The 24,637-nt window shown below is 41.7% G+C and overlaps 1 protein-coding gene and 1 long non-coding RNA gene across 7 annotated transcripts in view; one reads left to right on the plus strand and one right to left on the minus strand.

Moving 5' to 3' along the window:
• map3k4 (mitogen-activated protein kinase kinase kinase 4) overlaps positions 1–24,637 on the minus strand; it is a 48,087-nt gene that overhangs the window by 1,061 nt on the left and 22,389 nt on the right. For 4 of the 6 annotated variants that reach the window (XM_034185667.1, XM_034185666.1, XM_034185665.1 and 1 more), the window contains exons 13-25: positions 20,818–20,951; positions 17,467–17,545; positions 17,283–17,361; positions 9,192–9,285; positions 8,738–8,860; positions 7,477–7,577; positions 6,560–6,640; positions 6,258–6,449; positions 6,108–6,178; positions 5,881–5,997; positions 5,618–5,777; positions 5,399–5,521; positions 536–642 (exon numbers count right to left, since the gene is read on the minus strand). In XM_034185667.1, the coding sequence (XP_034041558.1) occupies positions 536–642; positions 5,399–5,521; positions 5,618–5,777; positions 5,881–5,997; positions 6,108–6,178; positions 6,258–6,449; positions 6,560–6,640; positions 7,477–7,577; positions 8,738–8,860; positions 9,192–9,285; positions 17,283–17,361; positions 17,467–17,545; positions 20,818–20,951 (1,461 nt within the window). The remainder of the gene's footprint in view (positions 1–535; positions 643–5,398; positions 5,522–5,617; positions 5,778–5,880; positions 5,998–6,107; positions 6,179–6,257; positions 6,450–6,559; positions 6,641–7,476; positions 7,578–8,737; positions 8,861–9,191; positions 9,286–17,282; positions 17,362–17,466; positions 17,546–20,817; positions 20,952–24,637) is intronic. The other 2 variants (XM_034185670.1, XM_034185669.1) reach the window with 1 other exon arrangement.
• Positions 9,923–23,661, plus strand: LOC117523979. Its single transcript, XR_004564661.1, has 3 exons — positions 9,923–10,073; positions 21,228–21,231; positions 23,650–23,661. It is a non-coding gene; the product is annotated as an uncharacterized LOC117523979 (long non-coding RNA).

The raw sequence follows: 24,637 nt of genomic DNA on the forward strand, positions 1-24,637 counted from the left end.
TTACATGAACACAATGAGATGTGTTTGTCACAATCAACCTTCTGTCTTTATACAGTACTGCTGAGAGAGGGCCACAGCTGAGTAAATGTTCTTTGGCAGGTTGCAAAGTATGATTTTCTTTAAACAGTACTGTACAAGGTTCATGTCAACCAATTGTTTTGTTTTTTTACCCCCCTCTAAAGAAAGAAAAACATTTCAGCTTAAACAGCTTTACAGCAAATACCTATACTTATTTTAACACAAGCAGGTGAACCATTGAGACTGAATGTTTAACTGTTTGAGGTGAATGTTTGGAGGAATTTTTACTGCCTTACAGTAACTGTGTGCAAGTCACAGCTGATTTAAAACCTTGTCATGTTGCAATAACTGCTCCAACATCATCTTGCAAGACAGTAATAAAGATCTGTTTCTAGTCACTGGCTGCAACATAATTCTTTGCATAAGATTAATGCTGGGTTTTTTGAGGAGGTTCTTTTTAAAGTGAATCGATTGACACAACTTTAAATAGCTGTACTTCACATTGTGTAATAGTTACCTTTCCAGTCACCATTTCAATGAGCACACAGCCCAAACTCCAGATGTCTGCGGCTCGTCCGTGACCTTCACCCTTTGCTCTTGTGATTACTTCAGGTGCCATGTATGCTGATTACAAGAAGCAAAAGGAACAAATAACCAACAGTGAATGCATTAAGTCCATGTTGTACACTGACGCACGTCGCAGCAGCCAATCAGATATTCAAGTTTGAGGGCAAATATGAGCTTCCTGTGTTTTATCCAAATCAGACTGTAGGAATTACAGCACAGTGCACCAATTATGAGAAGAGTAATTTATTAATTTTTTTTTAAGTCTTGGGTTAAGTTCATGTCACGTATTATTGCCAAATCTGCTTACAGCAGGTCATCCTGGTATACTACGTAACTGACTGACCACCAAAATGCCTATACCACCACTGAAGGTGTTACAAACTTGAGTGGTTATAACTGGAAAACAACTTATCTTGTCCTTTACTTTGTCAGTTACAACTTGAAGGTATCACATTTTTCAACCTGGCCCCGGCTTCAAAAAACAGTCTTTTAGTCTACTAAACTTACTTAGTCGACAAAGATTAGTCAGCCACCATTAGCTGTCTAATCGCTGTTTCACATTGACGGTTAAACTTGTAGATTAGCCGCCTTACGTTAGTCGAAGATTTTCACGGGCATGGCAGCCTCGCGAGTTCTGTTGCCAAGAAATACCTCCAATGTGCAAGAATTTTGTTTACTTCAGGAATATCGTCTGGTACAACCATGGCTGAGGCGGACAAATGTGGTATCACTGTTGAAACTTGGCATCCATCTTCCATGGATTATTCCGGTCCCAGAACAGCCGCTCCCACCACAAGACTGTCCTTCGTTCCTACTCTTCGTACATGATAGCTGCCATTTTTAAGATAAGACAGTTTTTGTCAGCTAAAATAAGATTAGCCTCCTCTGTACCAGGCTAAAAACTTCATTCAGCTAACGTGAAACATTAGCCAACTAAGAGCTTTGTGTAACGACTGTCAAAAGATTAATCAAGTAAGTGACCTTAGTCGACTAAACAAGATTAGAGTGCTTGATGAAACTGGGCCCAGGGGTCTATTTTTAGAGCCACACATACACAGGTATTTTTGAAAACGGGGGAAGATGAAAGTTGGAAAAAATTACTTCAAAACAGTGGCAGTGTAAGTGTTCCTAACGGTGTTTCAAATTTGCTGTCACTAATTTGTGGTACCAACATATCTATTCATCTCAAGGAAATATGGTCAAAACTTTCCTGAAACCTTTGTCATGGGATCACTCAGTTTTTTACAACAGATATGAATACAGAGATTTGAGAAAAAACATTCCATATTCTTGGTGAGATGTGCATAAATATGAACAGCTGAATGTGGTACTAATAGGGCACCGCAGTCTCGTTTGAACCCTGTGTGATATCACAGGATTTGACCACTTAGGCTTGGTTCACACGGCAGGATAATTAGGCCGCTATCAGAGCTGATCTTCCCCTTCCGACAGTCTTAAGGACGCCCCGAATATCGTGATGATGCTAAAGATGATAATCTCAGATATTCCTGCCATGTGTGGTGTGTTAAGAGCGTTCTGATCTGCTCGGAAAGACGTCAAGGGCGCTCCGATCACAAATCGGGGATATTCAACATGTTGGATTGTCTTGGGCCGTTATCGCAGACTGTGTTGTGTCCTCCAACCACAAATGAGCACGCAGCCTGCTGAATGTTACGTGCAGCCATTCAGAAAGCAATGTTACGGACATACGGAGCGGAAAATGAAATCAAAACAGCTGTCCTGACTTACCAGAAAGTCTGGTGGTCGCGCTGTCTCCACTCCTTTTAAAGAACACCTTTAATTTTTCTTTTTGTATTTTTTTTTTCCTCTGTTGTAAACAGTCCATAAAGTATCTCCATTTGTTTACTCTGAAGTCACGTTTAATCTCGAGAGATTTTGCGAGATTTGCTGTCTGAGCTGTGAATGTCGTGTGTGGTGGTGTTGTCCTTACTGTGTGGCTGAACACCACACACTGTACGACCAAACCTGTTAGATCTATGATTTTTTTTTTTTATCTCCACGTGTGTGGTCTCAAGTTTTGGAAACCTAAGGATAATTTTTAAATCCTGTCGTGTGAACCAGGCTTTATGGGGACCTTTGCTGCCATTGTGCAATATATACACAGCTTAGCTTCACAAAAATAAATGGTGTACTCAGGGCTGTGAAATGAAAATTGTGAAATCCGAGGAAAATCTGCAGGGGTCCAGGGGGCACAGGCCCAGAGGAGCTGGGTTCTCGGGCCCTGTGGGATCCCAGAAACCAAATTAATTTTTTATCTAATGATACATTTTCAGCATCTCCTGGAACAAAAAAATCTCAAAATTAGTGCATATTTAAATGACCTTGGACAAGGTCTGTCCGAAAAGTAACGGACCTTTGGCTGGGAAAAAAAAAAAAAACTGGCTTACCTGGAGCGTTGGAAACCTAATCACCCTCGAAGTAGTCTCCTTGGGACTCCACACACTTCTAGCGGTGTCGCCACTGTTGGAAGCATTCCAAGAAAGCCTCTTTTGGAATGGAGTGCAGCTCCGCCGTCGTTGCAGCCATAATGTCCTTGTCTCAAATCGCGTTCCTTTTAATGTTCTTTTAAGTTTTGGGAACAGCCAGAAGTCGCAAGGGGCCATGTCAGGAGAGTAAGGCACCTATTGAACCACCGGAGTCTGGTTTTTCGTCATAAGTCTGAATTAAGTGAGAGGAATGAGCTGGAGCATTGTCATGGTGGATGCGCCAATTTCCTGTGGCCCACAACTCCGGTCTCTTGCGCCGCACACATCACGTAGACGGCGAAGGACATCCCTGTAATACTCCTTCGTTACTCTCTGACCCTGTGGTACGTACTCGTGGTGTACCACACCACAGGAGTCAAAACAGTCAGCATCACCTTTACATTACTGTGCACTTGGTGCGCCTTCTTTGGTCTCGGCAACGTGGAACACTTCCACTGTGACGACTGGAATTTGGTTTCCGGGTCATACCCGTACACCCAGGACTCATCACCGGTGATTATGGTGTCCATAAAGCTGGGATCAGTTTGAATGGAGTCCAGCATGTCCTGTGAGACTTCAACACGACGTTGCTTTTGCTCCGCCGTCAGCAACTTTGGCACAAATTTCGCCGCCACTCGTTTCATGCCCAAATCTTCTGTCACGATGGAATGTTCCGAAGTCTTTGTAATGTCCACCTCTTCCGCAATTTCTCGGACAGTCACACGACGGTCCCGCATAACCACAGCGTTTACTTTGGAAATGATCTCGTCATTTCGGCATGTTGAAGGCCGACCGGAGCGCGGCGCGCTCTCCACCATTACGCGGCCGTCTTTAAACCGGTTATACCACTCCTTAATCCGTGTGATGCTCATAGCTTCATCTCCGAAAGCCGTCTGGATTTTCCGAATCGTTTCCACCTGGCTGTCGCCCAGTTTGTAGCAGAATTTGATTCAATAGCGCTGCTCCAAGCGTTCGGCCATTTTCCTCACAATAAAAATCCGACGAGGTGGGTGGACCAGTGCTCACTCAAAGCCTGCCCACAGGTGAATAACGCAACGACAGGCGTGAAAAAACTCACGCATGCGCATGAAGGTTCAAGCTTGGCTGATGCAATCACACGTGATTCAAATCCATACAGTTTTCGAAAAAAATAAAAAGGTCCGTTACTTTTCAGACAGACCTCGTATTCAACCTTTCATTTGAACTGTCAATGATAATGTTGAAATAACAGAATATGACGTGGAAGTGGGACCTGGAATGATTTTCTTTTTAATTGTAAACCAAATTATGCATTAACTCAGAACAATTAAACTACATGAAATTCATGAAGATTGAAAAGACTGTTAAAGCATTTCAAAAACCACAGCTAAAGCTTGGAGAATATTTTGAAAATCATGGTAAAATATCAATAACATACATTATAGTAAAAAAGCAACATATTCTTGTGTAAATTCCTGTAAATCCACTGAAAGCCACGGTGTCTTTTTGTTTTGAGTTTGTAGCGTCAACAGCAGACGCTACTATTATTGTGAACACCCCCTTTTCTACTAATAGCCCAATTTCATAGCCTTAAGAGTGTGCACATCATGAATGCATGGTCTTGTTGGATTTGTGAGAATCTAGTGAATCTACTGGTACCTTGTTTCCCATGTAACAATAAGAAATATACTCAAAACCTGGATTAATCTTTTTAGTCCCATAGCACTACTATTATTCTGAACACTACTGTAGTCTGTGAGCTGCAGAATAGACATGAAACGGAAAGCGCATTCACAGTTATTAAATCATTATCGGCCCCGCAAGTCTGTGCTATGGAACAGCGAGGCAGATGTGCACTTTTGATTTTAACAGCACTGTGCGCTGATCAAACACTGGCTGCTTGCTACAGCTTGCAGACGAAGTATGCAGTTTTTTAGTGAATCAAGTTTAACTAATGAAAAAATGCCTTTATAGGGCTGAAAACTGAGCTCCTGGAATAACCTGAAAACTTTCATCTTTGTGAGTCACAAAGTATTAGCATTTATTGTGTTTGAGTTATGGCCTGCTCAAGCTTGCTGGGATGACTCACTTTCCCACAGATCCCCATTTTCACTGTCCAAGCCTTAAGCTGTCACCAGACAGCAGGCAAGCTCATAAGACAGTGACGCATTAAAATGTAGTTAGAAAACATACATTTACAGGAACATGTAATAAAGTGACATCAAACTTGATTTCAAATACTTCTACCATATAATTACAAGCAGACCTTCAATAAAAAATATGCAGTCAAGTAAGAGATTTTAAACAGTGACCCCTGGTGGTTACATATATCCAAAAGAAGACATTACCTGCTGTTCCCAGAGTGCTGTTCACTTCTCCTGGCATAGTGTGAGTGTTGTTCCTCAGTTTAACTGAACAGCCAAAGTCACCCAGTTTAATCAGACCAGATGATGTCAGAAAGATGTTGGCTCCTGATTTAAAAAATAAGAAGTGAGAGTTAAGCATGGAAATCTATCAGACTTTTCTGCATTTTTTGGGTGGCGGCGGGTGGGGGGGGGGACACTAACCTTTGATATCACGGTGGACGATGCCGTGTTCGTGGAGGACGTTGATCGCTATAGTGATCTGTTTACTGTAAAGTCGAATGACGTGCTCCTGCAGCCCTAGTCGGGAAACCTCCTCCAGCGTTCCCTCATCACAGTACTCCATGAAGATGTACATCTCCTCCTGCAGACACCAACATGAATATGAAGACAAAACAGCTTAACTAACAAATCTGCAGTGAATGAGGAATTGCGCACGATGCTTTAAACGTATGTATGCCTCTTACTCGATGGAGTTCGACTCCGAAGTAGCGCACCAGGTTTGAGTGTTTAATGCCCTCAAAGATTTTCAGCTCATCTGCAGTCTCTTTGATTGTTTTGTGGTCATTCGGCTGGAATCGGATCTGTTAGAAAATATGAAGTGTGTAACGCAACCTAATCCAAACTGCCATTATTCTGAGAATGATTATTATTAATCTGATTATTATATAATTGTTCATGATGGTGTACAAACCTCCTTCATTGCCATCAGTTCTCCAGTGTCCACGTTGATACACGTATACACTTTTCCATACTGGCCCTCGCCTGTTTTTGTATACACACTAAAGGTTACTGCCTGTATACTGTAAGGGAACATGCACAAACTACCCATGTGTAAACGTACCAATCTTATTGCCCCTCTGCCACTTGAAGGTCACTTTCCGAAGCCCAACGTGCATTACATTGTCATAGGACTTCGGTGTGTGGCACACTTGGCCAATGATGTTTCGCTGCTTCATCACGGCGTAGCGTTTTTCCTCAAACTTGCGGATGGAGCGACGCACAGCCTCCATGGGACTTTGCCGAGCTGCTGTGTCTGAAATTGTTAGGCGTGGAGATATGAAAAGTGATTTCATGGTTCTGAGACAGACAGAACCCGCTGTGTGGTGCAGGTTTCCAAATGCGCAACATCATTTAACATCTCACCTTTTGACTGGGTGATGAAATTGCGGAGTTCCCAGCTTCGGCGAGCAACACTGCTCGGTTCTCCTTTAGGATAAGATGGTTCTAAAGAAATAAATCACAGAGATCAACAATGTACAGGTCTGAATGTCATGTGACGTGTCTGGCAGGACATTCATAGACTGACTGAAAATGTATTGAACCAAAATCAATTTTTGAATCTTATAAATTCACACTGCACTCGGGGCAAAAGCTTTTTTTTTTTTGGTGTTAGTTTTGGGGATGAAAATTTACAGGGTGATTCCATAATTTTTTCCTCAGAATTGAGTGATTCCATATTTTTCCCTCTGCTTGGTCTAAAAAAGTAACCGTTACTGACTGCCACAATCTTTTTTCTTGATTTCTTATAGTGTTTCTTAAAGCCAGAAAGTTGCCATTTGAAATGACTTTAGTTTTGTGTCATGTCTGTGATCTGCTTTTTTTCTACAAAATTAAACAACTGAATGAACATCCTCCGAGGCCGGTGATTCCATAATTTTTGCCAGGGGTTGTACATAATCAAAACATCTACAATATTCCTTCTGTCTACTTAGGACATGTTTGGAGGAAATAAAACCGCTGGAGGGAACAAATGTGGAAAAATCCAGATGAAGGGGAAAAAAAAAAAAAAAAAACCTCTACTGTTACCATTTTACAACTGGCAGTGGACATGCCACACTAATTGAGCACTGCTCCTCGCATGTAGACAGCACCAGCACATTTATTCCCCAATAAACCTATATGCTGGGAACGGCCAAGAGATCGAGACAAGGAGGTCTAATATGTGCTGTTTTAGTTGCGACTGCCACCAATGTCCTTAGCAGTCTTGGATTTAGGGGTAATGGGACATCGACTCCCAGAGTTCCACAAACTTATTCTGCAGATATAAGGGTGGAACCCACCTTCTCTGTCCTCTGTTGGGCTGGAATGTCGGCTTAGAGATTTGAAGTGCGACTCTGCTGCAACTGAAGACAGGCGGTCATTCTCATGAAAACTGGATCCCCTGCAGGCAGATGGAAGAAAGTAATGCAACTGTGTGGCTGAATCAGATGGTTCATTAGTCTGCTGTTAAAATGTCCAGTATAGTATCAAGAGAACAGTCATTGTTGACAATCTCCACATGATTTACAATGCTTCTGATACTAGAACTTAATGATTTTCAAGTCTTTCCATCTAATAGGCCAAATGTCTCCATTATATCACAAAAGCAGAAATGGGAAAAGTTCACACTTGACTATGAATTTTAAGTAGAAGATATTTAAATAATGAATTTTGCAGAACTCTACAGTATTTGGATTCACATTATCATAAATAAAAACTGCCCAAATCATGTGAGAGATGACACCTTCAATCAGTGTATCAAGTGACGTCCAAAAATAACTCAGCATGCATCATTAGATCAAACACTTTCAGGTTAGAGTGCTGCAGTGCATATTCTGATCTAAATAGCAACAGCCAAAAAGAAAAGAGTCAATCACCAGGATAAAAGCCACACTGAGGTTAATAGCACTTGACAGCAGAATATCAATACTCAGTCTTACAGTGAAGGAAGACATTTTCAATTGTCACATCATGGACAATCACAGTCCCTTCCCTTGATCAGTAGGAGGGCTTGAATAGGCCTGATGATAGTTTGTTGGGAGTAATAAGATCACAGACATTTTTTCAGTAGTTGAGAAAAAAAAATTAAATTACTTTAGTGACGATTTTTGTGATCGTGCTATGTGTAAACCACCACAATAGAGTTGAAATGCAACAAGATAAGCTTGTAGTGTAGACTTAAAGCTTTAATTCAAGGGGTTTAACTAGAAGACTAGAGCCCACAAGTACAACTCCAAATCAGAAAAAGGTAGTATATGAAAAATGGGGGGGGGGGGGGGGGCAATTCTTACTTCATTTAATTTGTTAATACACTGTCATTCTCAGATTAAAGGCCTGCAACACTATTACAAAAAAGTTAGGACTGAAAAGCATTTTCCACTTTGAAATGCTGCCATTCCTTCTCGCAACGTTTAAAAAATTGTCTCAAAGCTTGGGGATAATGTCTTTCATTTCGTAAGAAAAGCATTCCCTTCTTTGATTTAATGGAATTTATAGTGAACAGTTACTTTATAGTTTGGGTTAGACAACAGTGTCCACTACATGATTCAGGGGTACGACTACCTGACATCATTGGGGGTGCTGCAGGGTGCTTTGCTGTGGCTGTGTTCAGCCGAGCCCTGAGGGGCGGGGCGGGGGCCATTGGGGAACAGCTGGTTCCGGAGGTCACAGGGGAGGCTTCGGGAGCTGCATGTTGAAAAACAAACAAACAAACAAAAAAAACTGCTTTGGGAAGCAAACTTGGTAGGGATATGCATGTTGTGAGTGACTGGGTGAAAGGTGAGGGTTGCTCACTTGTCTAACTCACACAAACAAGACCACACGACTGCACACACACAAACACACACAAAAGAGTTAAAGACAGAAACGCTCCCATTAAGCAAAGCTCACACGAAGCACAAACTCAACAGCAACAAGCCAAACCCCTCAATGATCTAAAGCACGAGCCATGCAGGATAAAACATCACAATTACAAACCCATTATATAAAAGAAAACAAGTACACGGTTACCACCTACCTGAAACCTTCAGCATTGGGGATGAACAGATTGGGGTTTGGTGGATCACTATGGCAGCGAGGTACCTTGACTGGGCGAGGGCTGTTCCTAGCCGCTTTAAGTGAAAGAAGGGAAGAAAAAGAATCCAAAACAACTGTGTTTAATAATCAGAACACCATATTTTCAGAATTATGCCATTAACAACAACAACAAAACTTATATTGCTAGTCATACAACTTATATATGAAAAATACTGCATTGTCATCTATGGACACAACATAGTAGGACCTACACACGACAAGATGTTCCTGTATTAATGCTCTGAAAGAGTGTGATTGACACAGTGGAGCAGAAAGTGGTGGTCATGTACCATTAAGCTGGATACCAACCACACAATGAGGGAAATTAATAAATCATGCTCTCAAACTGAAAGACCACACTCTTGAATAAAGAAAGGGAACATAGCCTTCATACTACTCGGCACTCCACTTGTTTGGATGTTGTGGGACAGCCAGAACAGCAATGAGCGCAGAGCAGCTTGGCGAAGGACAGGCTACAGTGCATTCGGCAAGTATTCACAACATTTCACTTTTTCCGCATTTGTTATGTTATAGCCTTATTCCAAGATAGAGTAAATTCATTTTTTCCCCCCTCAAAATTCTACTCACAGAACCCCATAATGACAACATGAAATAATAAGAGTGCTCTGGAGCAGATTTTCATCCAGGATCTTTGTACATTGCTGCATTCATCTTTGCCTCAATCCTGACTAGTCTTTCAGTTCCTGCTGCTGAAAAACATCCCCACAGCATAATGCTGCCACCGCCATGCTTCACTGTAGGGATGTTGCCTGGTTTCCTCCAAACATGACCCTTGGCATTCACACCGAAGAGTTCAGACTTTGTCTCTTCAGATGAGAAAATTTTGTTGAGTCCTTTAGGTGCCTTTTGACAAACTCCAGGCAGGCTGCCATGTGCCTTTTACTAAGAAGCAGCTTCCGCCTGGCCACTTTACCATGCAGGCATGACTGGTGGATTGCTGCAGATGTGGTTGTCCTTCTGGAGGGTTCTCTTCTCTCCACACAGGAATGCTGGAGCTCTGACAGAGTGACCATCGGGTTCTTGGTCACCTCACTGACTAAGGCCCTTCTCCCCTGGTCGCTCAGTTTAGACAGGCAACTAGCTCTAGGAAGAGTCCTGGTGGGTCTAAACTTCTTCCATTTATGGATGATGGAGGTCACTGTGCTCATTGGGACCTTCAAAGCAGCAGAAATTTTTCAGTACCTTTCACAGATTTCTGCCTTGTCTCAGCGGTCTACAGGCAATTCCTTTGACTTCATGGTTGGTTTGTGCTGACATGCACGGTCATCTATGGGACCTTATATGTAGTATTGCCTTCCCAAATCATATCCAATCAACTGAATTTACCCCAGGTGGACTCCAATTAAGCTGTAGAAAGATCTCACGGATGATCATTGTAAACGTGATTTCTTAGTTTTTAATAAATTTACAAAAATCTCAAAAAACAAACAAACATTTTTCACATTGTCATTATGGGGTATTATGTGTAGAATTTTGAGGAAAAAATTAATTTCATCCATTTTGCAATATAGCTGTAACAAACTGTGGAAAAAGTGAAGTGCTGTGAAAACTTTCCAGATGTACGATAACTCTTTTAAAGCGTATGGGTTTTTAAAAAGTTTAATTACATTTAGTAAGGTATCTATGCATGCATTTAGCTCTGAACAGAACCCCTAGAGACGTTTTCTACTTTATGGCACATCACTCTGCGAATACTATTTAAAATGAGTACATTAAAGAATAAAAAAGAAAAAAAAAACTGTCCTTGCACACTGAGGACTAAGATGGATTACTTTCTTAAAACTGTTTCAAGTATCATCAAGTTGAATTTAATGGTATATGAGAATAAACTGTGACTAATGGTGCACTTGAAAGGCAGCTGTAAGTGATTTTTACATTCTCCCTTTCAGTTCTATTTCATTCCTCCTGACCGTCAGAGGGCGGTGCTTTAGCACCTGGATTATTCCATGCGCACATGCATAGAGGTCGAGTCTTATACCAACAAAGTCACGCCAGTAGGTGTGACCTGGGTGACATCAGCAACAGTATATGAGTGCACGATACCCAGCATTCAGGTCTTTTTCCATCTCTCACATGAGAAGCTGAAGGCCAAACTTTTTAGGGTCGCTTGTTGATCAGAGCCTCGCAACCTTCCGTGGTTGGAGCTGTGCATACACGCCCTCCAGAGGCTGCAAGTCTACGAGTTCTTTACTCTGTTCTGCTTATCGCTGTGGGCGAGTAACTTCGTTTGCTGCAGGTGTTCAGTTGATTTGGCCTCAGCTCTAGGTGAGTAATTCTATTGTACTACGAGTGAGCGGCTGTGGCTTCACTTGTTTTCTGCTACTTTGTGCGGGACACGTCGCTCTCGTTTTCCTACGAGTGCGTGTTAATTTGTTACCGCTACTGTGTGCCGGATGTGTCGCTCTCGTTTTCCTACAAGTGCACGTTAATTTGTTACTGCTACTGTGTGCAACACTGCTGTGTGTGGGACATGCCAGGGCATGTCGCGCTGTCTTGACACTGTGGTATGAATGTTAATTAGTCGCTCTGAAGTTATTACACACTGCTGGCTCTTTTTCATGGCATAGTTCGCGCTCACGTGCCCGTTTCGCTTGTTGCTGTGATATTACACTGCTACAAGTTTGTTCACTGCTGTGGGTTTTTTCCCCCACTCCTGGTCATTCTGCTGCAAACATGCAGCTCACTGGCAATTTCTTGAATTTGACGCTGTTGCGCTTGAAAACCGACGCTGTTGTGCCTGCGAACTGACGCTGCAGCACTTGAACACTGCCGCTGTTGCTGCATTTAAAATTGACGCTGCTGCACTTGCAAATTGACACTGTTGCAAGTGGTTTCGCTCCTCTGCAACTGTGTTCCACACGCTGAGTTTGGACGCTGTGCTGCAAGTGTTTTTCCGCTCCCTGGTTACTTGGTCTGAATGTGCAGCTCGCTGTTGTCTTCTTTGAAATTACGCTGTAGTTGTGTTTTTCACTCCTGCGCTACAGCTGTTGCTCCAGTTCGTTCATGTCTTCTTGACATTGTGCTGTAGTTGTTAGTGTCTGGGCTCCTGTTGCACTGCTGTTCTGCATGCAATTCTGGAGTATTCTCTGACTTCCCTGCTGGTTGCGAGTGTTTTTCACTCTTTTCCTGCAGCAGTTTTTCACAGGCTGTGTTTGCCCGCTCCTCTGTATGTACCTTTCCACAGTAGCTCAGGGCTACTTTGCCATTTGGTGGCTCACATTTGTAATGCCTAGTGTCAGTTTGTGGGCTGAGTGCCGCCTCTCACTACTGCTCTTACAATTAACGCCTGGGTGTGAGTTTGGGATACTGTGAGTACTCTCGCTCACTGCACCCCAATTTTGTGTCTCTCTTACTTGTACACCAACACATGCTAATGTCTATTGTGTTGGTGCACATGTGCAGTAGCTGTCTGGTGTCTCTGGACGCAGAGGATGGCCATGCTTCATGCCCATCCTGTCTCGGACATGAACACTTGAAACAAGCATCACAGACGATGCTTGCTTCAACTGTGTTTCTATGCCACTGACTGACAGACTGGTTAGACTGTTCAAGTTTGAAGCGGAGATGTCCTCTGCGACACTGGCTCCACGCTCACGTAAGCGACCGCATGCTGAGCCCCTTACTGCTATGGTGAAGAAGGGTGCCCATGACTTTAACTTCTCTGATAAGGTTGACAACCTGGCCTCTGAATTTGCTCAGATAAAGTCATTGCTTCTTTCTCTGCAGCCTTCTGAATCTTCTGCTGCTCCTCTCACACAGCAATAGACACCTTCCTGTGATGACAGTGAGGAGGAACTGACCCCCACCCCCCCCACCCCCACCCAATGTCCCACAATCCTTGCCATATATTAAAGAGCTGCAGAGGTGCTGGTCTGACCCAAAATCCTTCACCCATATGCCCCAGGATTGTAGGACACTGTGCACAATGTCTGATGCACCGCAGTATGGCTTAGACCACATGCCTCCAGTGGATAGCTTTGTTAGTAGCCTGATTGTAGCACCTGCTGATGCTGCCCGGCCACAGGCCTTTGCCCATGACCTCAATGTAGGGTCACTGATGACCTCCTTACCAAGAGCTATGACACTGCAGCTCAAATTGGTCGTCTGGAGATCTCTGTGTCTCATCCTGCCCTTGCACTTTCCCGGCCTCTCCAGGATGATGCAGCTGACACTGACACACAGAGCATGAGTGATGCTTTGTTCCAAGCTTTCGCCTACATGTCATGGGAGCTTGGCAGACTGACGTCCACTCTGACCATAGCCCGGCGCCAGGTGTGGTTGGCTCAATCCCCTCTGTCTGAGGCTAGCAGGGGATCACTACACACACTGCCTGTTATCTCAGGTCAGGTTTTCGGCCCTGAAGCCCAGCAGATCCTGGAACATGCCGTTCAAGCTAATAGGTCTCGGCAGCAATTTGCCGAATTACAGCGCACTGGTGGCTTCCTTCCAGCTAAATGCAATGATAAATGCATCCCTTCACACGCAATAGCTCTTTCAACCAGCTCGATCAGCTGTTTTAAGCACGCACAGGCGCTACCGGGCTGAGTTTCACCGCACACTTGCACGCCCAGCATGCACGGGTGCTACTGGTGCGGATCATTTCACTGCACACTCATACTCAGGTTGTGTTCTGAGTGCGCACATGTCCACCATTTGATCAGCTGTTGTTGTAAGCAGGTACAGACATTGTGGGCTGTGTGGATCATGCAGTCACATGCACGCGCGCCAATTCGATTAGGAGTTAACCTGGATGTAGAAATGTCCTCCTGCTGGTGATCAGTCTGTGAGCAGGAGAATGGACTTTATATAATTTGTTGCACTCGTGAGAGAATTGAAGGAGGTGAAAAAGCAAAGCAGAGTGCATGTGGTAGTTGTGCTCGCAATCCGCCATGATAAGTGGACAGTAGATGGTGGACATGTCCTCCTGCTGGAGATTTGCCTGTGAGGACTTGCTCGCTCGCTCACTCCCTCCCTTTCTTTCTGATCACCAGGTCTCTTTAGCTGAGATAAGGCTGATCGTAGACAGAAGCACTGGCTTGTAGTTTGTGATTGCCTTTGAATTTACTCAGAAGTATCAGTAGCTGCCAGTGTACTGGAGTCGATACTAAAAGTTATGGGTTTAGCTTTTAGCTATAACTACTGCTAAATGTTTTAGGGGTTTATCGGTTTAGAATAGAATAGGTCTTTATTGTCATTGTAATATATACAACGAAATTTTTAAGTGCTCTCCGGTCAGTGCAACATCCCTATGTATATAAATATATAAAAACTTAAATTACTAGTACACATACATGCATACATAAATACATTCACACCACACACACCTCCACATACATAGTTGGCACGGTCACACTGTTACTATCCTCTAATGGCATTGAGGATAGTTATTGCAGATGGATAAAAGTTGTGTTTGATTCTGTTTGTCCTTACATTCAGTGACCTATACCTTCTTCCTGATGGTAACAGTTCAAACAGGGAGTGACCTGCATGGTGTATGTCCTTGATAATGTTCTTAGCTTTTTTGAGACAACGGTCACTGTGTAGCTCTTCCATTGTGGTGAGAGAGCAGCCGACAATCCCTTTGGCGGTATTGATGACCCCCTGGAGCGCTTTTCTCTGAGCCTTCTAAAACCCTTCTTAGCTTTCTAAAAGTTAAGTTTTCAGTTAACAGATTAATGGTTACTGAAGCTAACTTTTTGGTTAGCTGTGCCTACCACTGGTTGTGAGTTCTCAGGTGGCTGATGAGTCCAATTCTTGGCTTGACGCTTTGGTTGCAGTTACAGCATGTCATTCCTGGGGGTATGGATAGACTCGGTTGTAGTTCTTTCTCCTTCGCTGCTTCTCTTCCAGCTCCTGACACTGTTTGGCTTCGAAGGGCTCTACTCCTTGTTTGACTGTTGTTCTCCAGAGTAGCTGGTCTCTTGCGATGTCTTCCCAGCTGTGAAGATCCATGTCACATTTCTTCATGTTGGCTTTCAGGATGTCTTTATGGCGCTTCTTCTGTCCGCCTCTGCTCGGTTTGCCTTTTTTTTTTTAAGTTGGGAGTAAGCCTTGCTTTAGCAGACAGTCACTCATCTTGACAACATGGCCACACCATCTGAGTTGGTTCTTGAAGATACAGGCTTCTATGCTGGTCGTTTTTTTTTTTTTGTGTGTGTTTTTTTTGTAGGACACGGACATGGGTTCTTTGATCTTCCCAACTGATTTTGAGGATACTTTGAAGACAACAGTGGTGGAATTTTTCAAGTGTCTTCAGATGGTGATGATATGGAGTCTACATCTCTGGCGCATGCAAGAGGGTTGGAACTACAAATGCCTTGTAGACCATTGCCTTGGTGTTGATTGTGATGTCTCAATCTTGGACAACTCTCACTCGCAGACAACTGAAAGTGCTACCAGCACATTTCAGGCAATGCAGAATTTTGGTGCCGAGATTGACATTGGCAGAGAGATGACTTCCTAAGTATCAGATGTGGTCCACATTTTCCAAAGTTATTTCATCAAGGTGGACCAAAGACAGATTGCGAGCTCCTTCGTTCGGAGGTGGTTTGTAGATAACTTAGGTTTTCTTGACTCTCATGTTCAGTCCCAGCATCATGTATGCACGATGGAAGGGCTCAGGATTTGCTGGAGATTGTCTTCGTCAAGGGCTGCAACGCCGTTGTTGCCTGCATATTGGAACTCGATGAGGCTGTGTCGATATTTTGCGCTTACTTTTCAAAAGGTCATGGCTGACCAGCTTGCCATCCATTCTGTAGACGATTTCAATGCCTGGTTTTAGGTCATACTTGATAATGTAAAGAATGGTCACGATGAAGATGGTAAAGAGTGTGGGCGCAATGACGGAGGTTTGCTGCACTCGACGCCACTTTGAAAGGTTCCGTGTTTTATCTGTTGATCTTGACTGAGGCAAGCATGTCATCATAGAGGAATTGCAGAATTTGAATTAACTTTTCAAGACAGCCGTATCTGGCCAGGAATTCCAAGTGTAGTTTTCTCAAGATGCAGTCAAGCGCCTTAGAGAGCTCAATGAAAGCCATGTACAAAGGCCATTGTTGCTCGTGACATTTTTCTTGCAATTGGTGCATGATAAAGACCATCTCTACTACGCTTCTGGATGGTCTGAAGCCAGCTTGAGTTTCAGGGTGGATCTTTTCAGAGACAGTTTTGAGCATGTTGTTCAGGATTCAAGCCAGGATCTTCCCTGCAGAGAAATTCCATGGTGGTTCCAGGATTCTAAATTTTTCACCTTTCTTTTTAAAAATGGTAACAATAACTACATCTCTGAAGTCTGACAGATGCTTAGCCTAATGTCAGAAAATAATACAAATCAATTAATTTAAAATTCTTATGAGGCTCAAGTTAGATTCAAATTAAATATTTTGTCTTGTCTAATGAACAGGTCAATCCAAAGCTGTTTTATGCTTCTATTTTAGAAAGTTGAAGTTGTTATGTATTTCATGTTTGCTTGAACACTGACTGACTATCTTGTTATCAAAGTAGTTTACAATATAGAACCAGTAGTTTAGAGTATTTCTGTCAGTTGACTAACTGACCTAGTAACTAAATGCTTATTATGACTCATTTTTACAATCAGTATAGTTTTTGAATAATCAAAAGTGTCTATTGTATTTTCCAGAGTATAAGGTTTTGGGAGGTCTTGCAACTCTGTGGCACCTTATACATTGGGGGGGGGGGGGGGGCACGAACACACACACACACACACACACACACACTCACTAAACTAAACCAACCATTATATTAAAGAAAGAAATGGTCATAACATATACTATAACAATGTACAAAAACCTCAAATTAAGAGTTGATAATACAGAAGAAAGGTACCATTTATATTCTTGTGGAACTTGTACTCTGTGTGACTTTTTCTTCCCCTCTTCAAGAGGCATTTTTTGACAGGTGTGACTTAAAATACAGTAATTTTTACTTGTTAGGTAGAAAAGAATCAGTGTCAACACAGTAAACCAAATCCGAACTCCAAGTAGGTCCTCACCAATGTACGAGCCAGTTACTGGGCTGTGAGGTTTGCCAATCACATGCCCAATACATTCATTCATCAGTGCTTGTAAATTCTGCAAAAGACAAGGTAATTCACAGTCAAGAGAAACATCAATTCACCCTATGCATAGTATGATCACTGCAACGGCGCACAGAACAATTAAATCAGGCCATTTTACCACAAAATCCTCCTCAGGTAGTGCTGATATGAAAGCAGGTTCAATAGCCTGAAGAAAATCAAAACCCTGAGTAGCCCACCTGGAAAGGAAAAGACAGCATTCAATAAGTGTGTCCAAAAACTTTCAATTAACATTCAATCCATTCCATCACACCACAACACTATTTTACAACAGGAAGTGATTTCTTCAAAGTAATGGGAGAAAAAAAAGAAACACAGAAGTATCCACGAAACACACTAAGACTAAAAGTAGCTCCTAGTGACATTATTCTAATAAATATCTTAGAATTCCTGGAATTCTTAGACATTTCTTAATATTTTCCCTTGGTAAGATAAATGTTGTTCATAAAGCATCTTAGGCCTTAAGAGAGCTCCTAAGGTGACAACCTATTAAGAATAGGGAGGAGAACTTTTAAAAAGCCTAAGGGTGTCTTAAGCAGAGAAGAAGGAAAAGACAGAGGAAGGAGTGATATTCCCTGTATGTTGAATGGGAGTGATTCAGTAACATGCTACCAGTTTGATGGTGCAGTGATAATGTTGGTGGTTGACCTCATCATAAATTAGCTTACTTTACCTACCCAGCATAATAACTTAACGCCCAAGATGAAGGACATCACAACATTGCGATACTTGGCTACGGGAAAAATGTAGACTGCATACTGCAAATGTACATACACACACACACACACACACATATATATTTGTACATAGAGATTTTCATTGCACTGTCCTGTAGGATTTCATACTTATAACTATTTATACCTTTTGTTTTTTTTACTTCATCCATTTTCACTGACAAAGAAGAAGCTCTCCCCAGTATCATTGTACATTTGGTGTAATGACAATAAAGGGGATTCAATTCTATTCTCTATAACATTCATACAACTATTAATATCAAAGTAAGCGATGTCAATAGCCATAGCCTAAAATCACCAGTTTGAGACTAACTTCGCTTGTGTGCTGTGATCTCTGCTCTGCCTTTGGATTACAGCACGTGTCAATGCTTCTCTCACTTGCCGCTTGTGCGCAATTACCAGCATGGTGATTAAACTTAGTAAGATAATCAATATAACTAGCGCATTGCCCGTGGGGATCCACAGGCTCTAGATTGAGCAGTGTTTATAAACTAGGTAGCAGACATTTTTCAAGGGTGGTAAAAAATTATGTAACGTTTCTATAATGAGTTGGAATGGCATGCAAGTCCAGAATGTTTTTAGAACCTTAGACATCAACAGTATTTACAAGTATTTAACCCTTTTTTCCTGTTAATTACATCATGTTTTATGTTAATTTACTGTCTTAATGTATTTAGAAATTGTTTAGTTTCCTGTTATCATACACACTATTAATATTGGACTCACACACCTTTCCAGCAGGGGGAAGTAAATCATTATATTAAAAGCACAAGTGTGATTTTATTTCATAAGTTCAATGTAAGTGCACATAATTATAAATACGTTAAAAATACATGAATGACAAGAAAGTGAAAACACTTACTTTCATTATGGTCCATTTAAAAATCAAATGAAAAAATAGAAGTAAAAATAAAATGAAATAATAATAATTAGAAAAATGTGTATATGATAACAACAAGCTCAACAATTTATAAATGCATTAAGACAGTAAACTAACATTAAAAAATACATAATTAGCAAAAAAAACAATTCGAGGGTTGAATTCTTCTTCTAAAACTTGTTGAGGTCTAAGGTTCCAAGACATTCTGAACAAACACGCCATTCCAACTTATTGCTTAATTTATTACCACCCTTAAAAAATGTCAGCTACCTATTTTATAAACACTACCCAATCTAGAACCCATGGACCCCCACAGGCAACAGGCTAGTTATTATCATTTTTATTATCGGCATTATTAATATTGTTTTATTACTTCTATTTTGTCATTTGATTTTTAAAAGGACCACAATGGAAGTAAGTGTTTTCACTTTCTAGTGTCATGCATGTATTTTTAACATATTTACAATTATATTATGTGCTTACATTGAACTTACTAAATAAACCATGCAGGCACGCATGCTTTTATTATGAGGTACATTCAAACATTTTCAAGCTGTGCAACAATTCATTTAATTTTGCTGATTTTCGCCATCATTACATTAAATTATTTTCGCCATTACACAGCTTAATGCAGTTCAGCTTTTCAATCGGTTGATTTCACTGTCTATTCATAACGACGAGCGCAGAGTGCATTTGTTTTTGTTTTTTTTCCCCCTTCCCATTTTGTGACAACCAATCACAGCTCCTGGCAATATACCTGGCAAGGGGGTCAACCCTGCTTCCTCACGTAGATAAAAGTTTCTCTCCCTTACTTGCTCAGATCTCAGACCCCTCTTGGATCTCTCTTAGGCTAGGATTCCTTGCCAGGAACTTCTAGGCTATGTTAGGAACTCAGAGAGCTTTGAGTTGCTTTGTGGATACAGGCCCAGAAAATTACGGCACGCAAGAATTTCAACCAACATCAGAGGTTCTTCAATCAAGTATTTTTGTTTTAGTTCTTTTTGTATGAGACTCTTATCACAGTTACAATATAAACACTTAAGCCCTGGTTACACCTTGGGTTACAACCATGCTGCCCCAGGTTGAAGACAAAAATCACAGGTGTATTTGCCACATTCTCTCAACTGTTGCAAAAACAAAAAACAAAACACGTTGTGGACTGAAATTCAGACATCGAAAGTATTTTACACATCTCCAAAATATACTCTAACTCTAAAGTGTGCCAACTGATTTTCAACAAGCGTACCACAATGGTGCCACCAAAGTGTGCATGTCGGCAACTGTTGCCATGACTTTGGAGGGAAAAACAGTTGAATGATATACGCACAACAGTCTGATAAATTCATGCCATAAATACACACAAACAAGGTTGTCTGGATGTGTGTCCCACAACAATTTCACCACTATCATGCATATGTTGTGCCACAGTCCCTTCTCGGCCATCACAAAACAGTCTTATGTTTTGTGACTGCAGCTTTACATTTTCCCATAAACATCAGCAACCATAACATTCCCCAAATTGCAGACAGTCTTGTTCCCATGTTACTGGGGCTTTAACCCACTTAATTTTCAGAAATAATTTGAATCAATACGTTTTTGGCAAACTTATGCAGATTTATTCTTCTCACTCAGCGCATACACAAATTAGAGAAGGGATTGGTAACAGACAGGTGTGTTGTCTATGTGTTAGCAAGGGAGAAATGGTGCAAGCCAGGTGGAGCCACTCCATGTGTGGTGTCAAAAGACTGGACACACTTTTCCATTCAACTGAATGGGAAAATCTACAGCAGAGTTTAATATGCATTGTGTTCATTTTGTGGAAAATAATGTGCCTTACCTGGGCTTTGTTCCCCTTCCACTCTCACACTTTGTCAGAACATAGTTCATCCACTTTTGGGCAAAGGCTATGTAACGTTCTCCGATCCTCTGCCTGAATTCCCCTGACATCAGTCGTACCACCTCTTTGTGATACTGGAAGAAAATTCATTTGAAATTATAAAGACAGAAAAAAAAAAAATCTATTCAACACCTCCCAACATGTTCAAATGATGACTTATGAACTCTTCCACTGCAACTGGATTTCTGTTCAGTATATCTCATCTATGGATCCAAGATCACCAGCTGAAATCAGAAGAGTGGATGTCACTTACTTTTACCCCACATCTCCAAAAAAGCACAAGGTCACTGTTACTCCAGGACACAAAATCTAATGGCTCCACTGATGTCACTCAGTGACTCAAAGTAAAGAACTGTGTGGAATTTTATGGTTTTACAGACAACGGGCCCATTTCTGCCACACAAACTTGACAACCTTTTTAGTTGCCTTGTATTTAAGGCTAAAGTTTGTTTACTAGCTGTCACTAGCACTTCATGTTTGCTGTCACAGCGACCCTGGAGGTTCTTCACCGTAGTAGAGACACAATAACTGAGAAGGCCACTAAACAGGCTGTTCCTGTACCAGTTCTTAAAATCTGGAGAATAGGTAGGATTCCCGCAGTGGAAATGGGCCTTATTTGAGAGCCTTAGTGCTACAGAGTGCATTCTGAAATATATTGCAATTCAACATTAGTTTGGAATTTTAGAATCATGAAAGAGACATTAAATTGTGCAGTCATGACACACAGTACATGTATCACAATTCATATTAACATTTACTCATTGACTAAAAAAAGCTTTCATCTAAAGCAAGGGTGTCCTAACAACAGCCCAGGGGCCAACTGCGACCTGCCATCCATTGTTAATTGACCCTTATCAAAGTCTAAAAATATTATGGACTACGGCCCACACATAATTGTGCTTAAGTGTGTTGTACTTCTTACACTTGGTGGCGCAACTGTCTTGAACAAGGCAGCATGTCCACAAAGCAAGAAAACAAAATTGGTCAGGGACACCAGAAATGGTGCAACCGAAGACATACAAGATTGAAAGCGTGTGCAGAAAAATTTATTATTTTTTCATAGAAACCAAGGGGAAGTGTGTTTGTCTGACTGCAGTGAGAGTGTTGCCATAATGAAAGAATGTTCAAAGGTATTACGAGACAAAGCATCAGGCCTTCACCTCCTACACTGGCGCCCAGCGAGAAGGTGAAGTAAATAACAGCTAGCCTGGAAACACAGAAAGTTTTTTATTCCATGCTTTAGATTCTAAAGCAACTTATGAGTACAGAACAAATAATCAAGCTCAAGTAAAAGATACTACAGTAAGTGGCACCACATCAAATCAAAGAGGTGGTAACAAAATGGACAATGAATTAAAATGGGAAGTGAAGTAAGAGGATCGGGTCTGCTACATATACATATGATCACTCTCTGTCCAACATGCAAGTGGATGACTTGAAGAACCCCCCCACCAGGACAGGAAAAAAAAATACACACACACACACACACGTTAGTAATGCCAAGTATTACTAATTTGGACATCAATCAGCGCTCTGAGTGCTCTGCATCAGGATTTTGCAGCACTCTGGTGGTTTTGCCCTCACATAACTTCCAGGGTAGTAACCTTTTTTCTGATTTCACATGACATTAATTGCTTATTATTTTTTATTTATTATTTTGCAGCCGGTCTGCTCTGTGTCAGCCTGATCCCATCAGATCTCAGAAGCTAAGCAGTGCGGCATCTGGTGAGTACTTGGATGGGAGACCTCTTTGGAACACCAGCGGCTGTACGTGTTTCTCCAGGTAACACTGGAGCTGCGTGAGGAAGGGCATCCGGCGTAAAACTTGTGCCAAGTACCAGTGCAGATCTATCCGCTGTGGTGACCCCAAACAAAATGGGAGCAGCCAAATGGACAACACTTTTTATTTATTATTTTATCTAACAGGAGGTCAACTGACAGCAGGCCAACATTAAAAACTTTGCATCAGTCAGAATTTTCTTAGAAGGCAGCAGAAATCATGATCTGACATCTGTTAGACACGATTTTGACTTCTATCTACATCAGGGGTGGGCAACTTGTTCCAGAAAGGGCCAAGAGGGTGCGGGTTTTCTTTGCAGCCACTGACTCCACCAGGTGATTTCACTGATTAACTGATTCCATCTGCTCAAAGTGATATTAATCAGTGAAATCACCTGGTGGAGTCAGTGGCTGCAAGAAAACCTGCACCCTCTTGGCCCTTTCTGGAACAAGTTTCCCACCTGTTCTACATGATACAAATCACCACCTCCCTGAACACACAAAACTATCTGTTCTGTTAAAATTCCTTCAGTAACTCTTGTATCACACCAGACATGTGTTGTTGAAGACAAAGTATTATTTTATATACAATTATAAAACTTTGATGATCCACCCCCTGATGGTTTTGTCATATCAAAATACACTGAGGATGATCTGCAAAGTTTTATTAAGTACTACATGTTCTTGGGTGTGGGGGGAACACGTAACAATGTTATCATTAATCAATATTGGTCATGCATGAAATGAATGTTTTAGCTATAAAAATATTTATGTCAAACATTCATTTAATGAATGCCCAAGTCCTCCAACATTGCCACAGTAGCCACAGAAATGCACTGTAGCTACTAAACAGGAAAATGCATTACAAGTATGTCTCATGAAAAAGACTGAATTTAAAGTAAGTAAATACAGTTGTCACATCAAAACCATTATTATTTTAGGAGAGACCTGACTCATTGACTTGGTAACTGTCTCATTAGGTCAGTTACTTAGCATCACACCAGAATGTCATTTTTCCTTTGCAAGACCCCTGGTTATGTGAGGGTGTTAAGAGGTTTAGCAGAGGAGGCACTCTTGGAAGAGATGGGTCTTCAAGATAAAGAGGGATGTCCCACCTGACAGCAACTGGGAGTTTGTTCTATCATTGTGGCGTTATGACTGGGAATAGTCTGGACTGATACCAAACAGCGTTCTTTTGAGGAATGCAGTTGCCAAGACGAAGTATAAGCCTGTATGACTGAGCTCAAATAACTGGGTGAGGAAGCAGTAATCACTCTGTAACCATACATTCGTGAGCCAGTTGAGGTCAATGAGCAGCGGCCTCACGTGAACGTTTGAGCTGACACGCCACCATGTTGTGAACCCTTTGTAAAGGTTTGAATGCACCTGCCAGAAGAGGCAAGAAGGGGACTGCAATGAAAACTTTTTTTTTTTTTTTAAAGTTATTCTCTGAAGCCGAGCTCCCACTTCCAATTTTAGCCACACGTTGCATCCTGATAACAAGACTAAAGAAACTGGGTCTGATTTATTAAAATAACAGGCAAAATTTGTGTTTCCTATGATTACTACTGACTACATCAGAGTATGGCCAAGTCCCATGACACGAGTGCATGATTTGCACAATGCTATTCCATAGTCCATGTGGTTGTTACCACACATCTTTTCTACGAAGCTCACGTTATTACCACACTTACCACAAAGCTAAAATGTAGCTGTTAGCATCTTAAGATGGTCTATTGTTGAAAAGCATGACATGCAGAGAATGAGGAAGCTTCTGCTCAGAACAATAGGTCCTTTTCACTGCAGGTTGTACCAGCATGTCCACAGTCATCTGCTTACATACATGTGTAGGACATCTATGCTTTTGCCAGAGCGATTGCACCACTCCTCATTGTGCATGGCCCTGTATGAACCCAGGTTATATACCTTCCTCTGCACACAGCTACAGCAGACTGCTGCACTCATGACTGCTCTGGCCAAA

Source organism: Thalassophryne amazonica, chromosome 13 (assembly GCF_902500255.1).
Source record: "Thalassophryne amazonica chromosome 13, fThaAma1.1, whole genome shotgun sequence".
In the NCBI taxonomy this organism is placed as follows: domain Eukaryota; kingdom Metazoa; phylum Chordata; class Actinopteri; order Batrachoidiformes; family Batrachoididae; genus Thalassophryne; species Thalassophryne amazonica.